Source organism: Adiantum capillus-veneris, chromosome 10 (assembly GCF_014529385.1).
Source record: "Adiantum capillus-veneris isolate H3 chromosome 10, ASM1452938v2, whole genome shotgun sequence".
In the NCBI taxonomy this organism is placed as follows: domain Eukaryota; kingdom Viridiplantae; phylum Streptophyta; class Polypodiopsida; order Polypodiales; family Pteridaceae; genus Adiantum; species Adiantum capillus-veneris.
Genome location: NC_140940.1, coordinates 163712155 through 163720545, shown reverse-complemented (window position 1 = coordinate 163720545; position 8391 = coordinate 163712155). Strand labels below are relative to the sequence as shown.

Genomic DNA, 8391 nt, shown 5'->3' with positions numbered 1-8391 from the left:
TGTACTATGGGCACCCTCCGTTCCGATCGAGGGGGGGAGTATATGTCTCATGAATTTAATGCATTTCTGGCTAGTTGTGGGATAAAACACAAATGTACAGTGCCTTATACACCTCAGCAAAATGATGTTGCTGAGAGGAAAACAGGTCACTGATAGAAATGGCACGATGTATGGTCAAAAGTCAAGCTTTGCCGCATCCTTTTTGGCTTGAGGCCATCATGTGTGCCACTTATGTACTAAACAGGTGTCCTACGAAAGCTTTGCAGTCTATTACTCCATATGAAGCATGGCATGATAGAAAGCCTTCTATTGAGCACATGCGTGTTTTCGGCTGTTTGGCATATACTTTGGTGCCACAAACACAACGCAGAAAATTGGATGATAAGGCTATCAAATGTATTTTTGTCGGTTATGGTGCTGAAAGCAAAGGTTACAGGTTGTATCATCCGCAAACAAAACGTATTTTGGTTTCACGGGATGTAGTGTTTGCGGAAGATTCTGTTCAGCCCTTGCTGTCATGTACTAGAGACAGTAATGTAAGCTCACAGGACATTTATGACACTTTGTTGCCTCTTTTCAATGGTGGAAATACGAATGTAAGTTCCAATGAGGCAAACGTACAGCCTATGGGGGTTTCTGAAAATGTTACAGATCAGCCTATTACTGATGCATATGTACATGATGTACTTGATGAGGAAAGGGCTGAAAATGAGCAAGCTAGAGGTATGCCAAAATGGCTGGTGCACACTTTGCGTGATAGTAAATTGGATGCACTTTGTCTAGTCGTACTCGTTCAGGCTCTCGCCCTGCATCTTATGCATCAGATTGTTATGATGTGGCTGTGTAGCTTACATGATGTTGAGGAGCCTCTGTCTTTTGATGAAGCACATAATTCAAAAAATTGGATGGCTACCATGCAATCACAATATGATGCACTTATAGAAAATGACACATAGACTTTATGTGATTTGCCTCTTGGCAAAAAGGCCATTGGTACGAAGTGGGTTTACAAGTTGAAACGCAAGCCGGATGGTGAGATCGATTGCCATAAGGCTTGACTTGTTGCAAAGGGTTATGCACAGCAAAAAGGCATAGATTATGAAGAGACTTTTGCTCCCACTTGTCATATGACTACTGTGCGTTTTCTATGTGCATTGGTAGCTCATTTTGGCTGGGATGTACATCAATTAGATAGAGAGAGAGAGAGAGAGAGAGAGAGAGAGAGAGAGAGAGAGAGAGAGAGAGAGAGAGAGAGAGATTGTTACTGCTTTCTTGAATGGTGACATATTTGAGGAAGTTTATGTAACGCAGCCTCACGGTTTTGTCATAAAAGGAAAAGAGGACAAAGTGTGCAGATGTAAGAAGGCTTTGTATGGGTTGAAGCAATCTCCTCGTGCTTGATATGAGAAAGCTGACACTCATTTGGTTAAACGAGGCTTTCGTAACAGTCCAACAGAAAGCACATTGTATGTAAAACGTGAAGATGATGTATTTCTCATTGTGGTTCTTTATGTCGATGATTTGCTGATCACTGGACCAAATGAGAGACATATTGCTGAATTTCAGGCTGATTTGAATGCTACTTTCAAGATGAAAGATTTGGGGCTGTTGTATCCTTACTTGGGTATACAGTTTAAGCAGTGTGATGGTGGTATTGCCTTGTGTCAGAAAAGTTACATAGAGACATTGCTATGTAAGTTTGGACTTGAGCATTGCAAACCTATTGCCACTCCCATGGAAACAGGTTTGAAGTTGAGTCTACATGATGCTGGTGATCCTGCTGATGTCACTCTTTATCAAACTGCTGTTGGCTGCCTCATTTATGTATGCAACACGAGGCCGGATATTCAGTTTACAGTCTCACAGGTCAGCAGATTTATGCATAGCCCAGGGTCTAAGCATTGGCACGTTGTCAAGAGGATTTTCCGCTACCTTAGTGGCACTTTACATCTTGGCTTGTTTTATCCCAAGGGGGGATCATTGCCGCCAGACTTACGTGCTTTTTCGGACTCAGATTGGGCTGGTTGTTTTGACACGCGAGTGTCCACAAGTGGTTTTTGTTTTATGCTTGGCAGTTTATGTATATCATGGTTGAGCAAGAAACCTACTGTGGCCACTTCGAGTTGTGAGGCTGAGTACAGGGCAGTCTTCATAGCTACGGTTGAGTGTGTATGGCTCAGACGCCTTATGGCTGATTTGGGTGTTGGACAGGAAACTGCCAACACTATCTACAATGACAGTCAAAGCGCATTGGCAGTTGCGAGGAACCTAGTTTTTCATGCTCGCACAAAGCACATTGAGGTGCATTACCACTATGTCAGGGAGAGGCTCTCAGCAGGAGAGATCAACTTGGCTTATGTGCCAGCACAGGACAACCTTGCAGATCTTTTCACAAAGGCATTGTCTCGTGAGAAGCTTGAAGCGTTCCGCAAAGCTTTGGGCTTACTCCCCTTTGTGGACTGATCATGTCCTTAGGGCATGGCACTTCCCTTTACTCATGTGCCAGCTCTCGTTCACCACATCACTCCAGGGGGGATTTGTTACATTATACATGCGGTAGTGATGTGTGTGAGCACACTAGGACCGCCGGGGCATTTTTTCCCTCTTTAGGAGGTTTTCCCCCCCTTGCATTGTATATACCCCATCACTCTAAGGCTATCTATCTTTCCATTGCATACTAAGTAACACACTCTCTATTCTGTGCCTGGAGCTTCCTTCATCTTCTCCAAGCTGTGTGCGTTTCTCTGCAACCCTAATTCCAACATTGCACACCCATAATCATAATCAACTCTCATATGAAGGTTGATTGCTCTTTGTCTCTTTTGATGGGCATAGATGTTTTTGTGTGGGCTCCATATTGTGAAGAAGAGATTTCTCTTTGTTTTGTATATACAGATATTGGTGAATAATGATCAATAACTTTTGCTTTTCATGAGCTCTATTGGTCCTTGGATTTGGTTGCAGTGTTGTTTTGTATGTTTTTTGAAGAGTCTATGGTACAAATTGTCTCCGTACAAGAGAGTATGATTGCTATTTCCTCATGGGATGCAATCAAGAAATATGAACCACCATGAAGGTGCGAAGTGTCATATAATGTGTCCTAGATCCATACTAAAAAATATTGATAAATGTGTCCATAGCCAAAGGAGAAAATATTTGTGCCACCTTTAAGGATTCTGCTGATGTATCCCACTCACTGCAGAGAGTATGCATCAACTCCAATCAGATAGCATTCAAGGTAGTAGCTATAGGGAAAGGCTGTGAGCCCAGAAGATGAGTATCTCAAACCTTCTACATAATCAATAACACAATGGAGCAAATCAAAGTAAAGACTATATCCCACTAATGTAGATCAAAGTAATGCATGGTGGATGTAAGCATATCATGAGTGACTCATTGGTCGTCCAAGGTTGTTAGCATGAAAACTGGATCATAGGAAAACTCTAAAAATTCGCAATATCGTTAGAAGTGGCGCTAGTGGATGGAAGCATATTAAAAGTGACTCATCAGTAATCCAAGGATGTAACCATGAATATCAGATTGGTGGGAAAAATCTCAAAGAATATGTAACACAAAAATCGCAATAGCGTCAGAAGTTACCTATTATGAATGCCAACTCTAATAAGCACTGCTCCACAAACCAATGGTAAATATGGACGTATCTAAAAACAATAGCATAGGGACTTCTCCTTGTGTCATGTCGAGTCATGGCCAGCACAAGCAACCCAAGTGCCACCAAGGTGTCATGCATGTGCAATCATCCACATGAAATAACATAACCGACGGCTGACTATGAGGCTCCGAATAATTGTTACTGAAAAGCTAGAGTCTTGCTGCCAAGACCAATGCCGCAACTGGCACAGACAGTGCAAACACTGCACTCAAAGAAGAGCGACTCCCAATCAGTCTGTGGAGACACTAGGATCCAATATCAAGTATGCCAAGCGGACTCCATCCCAGATCTATAATCTTCAAGGTGCTACCTTCTGAGAGGGAAAAACAGGATCAACAGAACACCACTTGCCAAAGGAACCCACTAGCTGCCATTGGAGGCTTGGATGCTTTAGAAGTAGTTACCAACCCTGAAAGGTATAAGAAGCCATGGAGTCCATGATGACCAATCTTAGCAATCAAGACAACAAGAGTCCCATAACAACCGAGAATCGAATGAAAGGAACGAGCCCACCATCCCGGCCTGTCCTCTCATCACAGTATGAGGACATACAGAATATCATCCTCTCTCTCTCTCTCTCTCTCTCTCTCTCTCTCTCTCTCTCTCTCTCTCAGCCCGTTCAATCCCAACCTTCCCAAATCAGTAGTGGTAGTTACTAATCATCACAAACTCTCCACCTGGGTTATCGTCCCGAGGTCAGGCAGGCCATGGTTGAGTGCTGGGATTCTCGGGTTGTCGAGTATAAAGTGCCAAGAGAATAAAGTAGAGAACAAAGAGAACAAAGTGCTTTGTTCTTCTCTCTCTATTAGTTTGAAAAGCGCACTGTAATTATTTAAGCACACTTTGCAGCACCAACACCACCACCCTTCATGGCCATGCCTGCTAGAGTCACAAATTAGACTCTCACAATTGATTTATGGCTACCTCCCTATTTCATTGCACTCTTACATGGTGTTTCTTCTGTGCCCTGTCCTCCATAACAGGGGCCTGCTGCACCCTTCTCACGTCCACAGAAGAGCAGCGCATCCTGCTCACCTTCAAGAGCCAATTGCTCGATGAAGCCAACCTGCTGAGCAACTGGGTGCTTAGCAGCAGCAATGAAAGCAATGGTGCTTGCTCATGGACAGGAGTCTTGTGCACTGACGGCGGTGACCACGACACCAAAAATGTATATGGCCTCAACTTCTCACACTTCGAGTTGCAATGGCAGCCTGGCATTGCATCCCAGGATATAGCTTTCTTGGCTCTCTGCCGTCTTCCCTGCTTCACAGTCTTGGACCTCACTGACAATTATTTCTCCAGCAACTTCCCTGCAACCCTCCACAAATGCACTGGCATCCACACTCTGTCCCTTTCCTACAACCTGTTTCAGGGTAACCTGCCCACTTTCATAGACAGGCTGGGTGCCCTTCAACATCTCGACCTCTCCCGCAATTACTTTTCAGGCTCCATCCCAGCATCCTTCGGACGTCTGCCGAGCCTACAAAATCTCAAGCTTCATCAGAATCGCTTAAATGAGACCATTCCTCCATTCCTGGGCAATCTCAGCAACTTGCAGACCTTGTATCTTGCCTATAATCCACTTTCCAACATGGCAAACATCCCACCAGAGCTGGGGAACCTTACAGAGCTTGTGGACCTCTGGCTTGCCGTTTGCAATCTGCATGGCATGATCCCTGCCTCACTCAGTAACCTCTTTAAGCTGTTAAACCTGGACTTATCCCAAAATATGCTAGGAGGAGAACTGCATCCGAGCCTTATGAATCTCAAGAGCCTGAATCAACTTGAGCTCTACCGTAATCAGCTTGAAGGTCCCATTCCTACAAACATAGGCAATCTCACTGAATTAACCAACATTGACATATCCAGAAATTTGCTAACAGGCCACCTTCCTGCCTCCATCTCCTCGCTCCTCTACCTTCAGAGTCTCCACATCTCTCACAACTATCTCACAGGCCCCTTCCCCTCCGGCCTTGCATTCATTACCAGTCTGATAGAGGTATTTGCCTTCAACAACAATCTCAGTGGAGCCCTCCCTCCAAACTTGGGTACAGCGTCTAAGCTGGAAAAGCTGATTGTGTATTCTAACAGCTTAACAAAATCTCTGCCACCTGCTTTGTGTGACCAAGGAGCTTTGCAAGAAGTGCAACTCAGCAATAACAGGTTCAGTGGAGGTATCCCGTCAACATTCGCAAAATGCCCCACTCTTCAGCGTGTGCTGCTTGACAACAATCAGCTATCTGGCTCCGTGCCTCCTGGTCTTTGGGGCTCTCCTGCTCTGTTTCTTCTGCAGCTAAATGACAACTCCCTCATTGGTGGTATCGGCTCCGAGATTTGCAATGCTGAGAACTTGTCCATTCTAAGACTTGATAGCAACAGTTTCTCTGGCAGCCTACCCACAGAGCTCTTCAATTTAAGGAACCTTACTTATCTCTCACTCTTCCACAACCACTTTTCAGGCACCATCCCACCAGAGATTGGCAGGTTAAAGCAGCTCTCTAACCTTTACATCCAATCGAATGCATTTTCAGGTGCAATCCCCCAGGCACTTGCTTTATGTACCCAACTACATGTCCTACAGCTCGCTGATAATCAGTTCTTTGGTGTGATTCCACGCTCCCTTGGAAACCTCTCTACCATGACCACTCTTAACTTGTCTCACAACAATCTCAGTGGACCCATCCCAGCTGAGCTCTCGGCACTAACCCTAACAAACTTTGACCTCTCCTACAACCACCTATCAGGCCCTATTCCATTGGCCTTTTCCAACACAGCTTTTGACAAGAGCTTTGCAGGAAACATGGATCTTTGTGGGCATTTCAAACTCTGCCATAGCAATAGAAAAAAGCCCACATCAAAACGTATCATGATGGCCTTAGCATCTTCCATATTTGCGGTGGCTTTCATATTCCTGATTGGATGCAGCTTGAAGATGTACGGCATATACAGACTCCATAGAAGGCAGATGTTCGACTGCTCAGCCACAAACACTTGGAAGATCCTCACCTTCCACAAGGTGCAATTTGATGAAGACCTTGACATTGTGAGATGTCTAGATTATACCAATCCAATACTTGGCAGTGGCGGTGCTGCCACAGTTTACAAGGCTGTGCTGAGCAACGGCCAGGCAGTTGCCGTAAAGAAGCTTAACAAGGTAACCAACCATGGGGGAGGCAGTGACAACAAGGAATTTGATTCCGAAGTAGCAACACTCGGAAAGATCCGGCACAAACACATTGTAAAGCTACTTTTCTGCTGCTACAATAAAGACACCAAACTCTTAGTATATGAGTACATGCCCAATGGTAGCCTAGGTGACTTAATGCACCGCAGCACTCTTCTGCATGGCTCAAAGAGCAAACCATTAGCTTTGGACTGGCCCAGCAGATATAGAATAGCACTGGGTGCAGCTGAGGGTTTGGCATACCTTCATCATGATTGTTCTCCCCCCATTGTTCATCGGGATATTAAGTCCAGCAACATTCTCTTGGACGCCCATCTCAACGCATACATAGCCGACTTTGGGATAGCCAGACTGATGGAGCGCGACTCTGCAACAAACGACGAGTGTTGCTATGCTGCCTTTACTGGACAAGTGGCAGGCACTTACGGCTACATTGCACCAGGTAAAGCGTCATATTGTGCAAGACAATGTCAAAACTTCATATTGTATATAAGAAGCATCCCATGTGTAAGGCTGAAATGTGCGAGATGTCATGCAGAGCATGCATACACCCCCAAAGCGACAGAGAAGAGCGACACCTACAGCTTCGGAGTGGTGCTGTTGGAGATGGTGACGGGGAAAAGGGCGGTGGCGCGGGAGGTGTTTGGAGAGGGCATGGACATTGTGCGGTGGGTAAAGGCACGGCTTGCAGATGGAGAGGCCTGGGAGGTACTCGACGAAGAGCTTGCCGTATGCTGGCAAGAGGGAATGCTGAGGCTTCTGCGTGTGGCCCTGCTATGCACGCGCTCTGTGCCTGCGAGCCGCCCCTCCATGCGCACGGTGGTGGTCATGCTGCTAGAAGCACAGCCTATTATTAACAACAAATAGATATCTCTAATAATGTTGTAGGCTTGGTAGGAGTTGCTATAGAATATTACCGATAATGCACAGTTAAACCAAAATTGTGTTATAATTTATTATTTAGGCATGAAAATGAAGACACTAGGTGCTACCGATTTCAAAATAAAAGATTAACGAGAATCTTCTGAAGATGTCTTCACTCGAATTCTAGGAAGAGACTCGGAACCAAAAAAAGTCTCTCTCTCTCTCTCTCTCTGTCTTGCTAAAGATCTTCTTCCTGCAGATATTGCGTGTTGTTGTCTCTTCTTCTTGCAAATATGGCATGTAAGGCAGCCCTTGAAATCTCTACTCCTGCAATGCGTGAGACACATGCACATGAGGGACTCTCTCTCTCTCTCTCTCTCTCTCTCTCTCTCTCTCTCTCTCTCTCATACAAGGCATTGATTCAAAAGAAGAGAAGAAGATGGGAATTAAAGCAACAACTTTTTCAAATTTGTGTCAATCAACTGTGCTGAACCAAAAAGAGACGGTAAACGTGAGAAGGACATGATCGACTGCTACACCAATAGGCCTGGGCCCGACTATAAAATCCTGAATAGAGGATAGATAACTAGGTCAAACCAAAACATAATCCACTATGCTAGCCCCATGTCTGTGAGGAAAATTGTAATGGAAATGGCCTACTAGAACTTTG

The 8391-nt window shown here is 44.9% G+C and overlaps 1 protein-coding gene across 1 annotated transcript; it reads left to right on the top strand.

Annotated features, from left to right (window-relative positions):
• Positions 1-3492: 3492 nt before the first annotated feature.
• Positions 3493-8031, top strand: LOC147449996 (uncharacterized). Its single transcript, XM_086522339.1, has 2 exons — positions 3493-7299; positions 7396-8031. Exons 1-2 carry the CDS (start codon positions 4590-4592, stop codon positions 7722-7724), a joined length of 3039 nt encoding a protein of 1012 aa, XP_086378465.1. The 5' UTR covers positions 3493-4589; the 3' UTR covers positions 7725-8031.
• Positions 8032-8391: the final 360 nt, after the last annotated feature.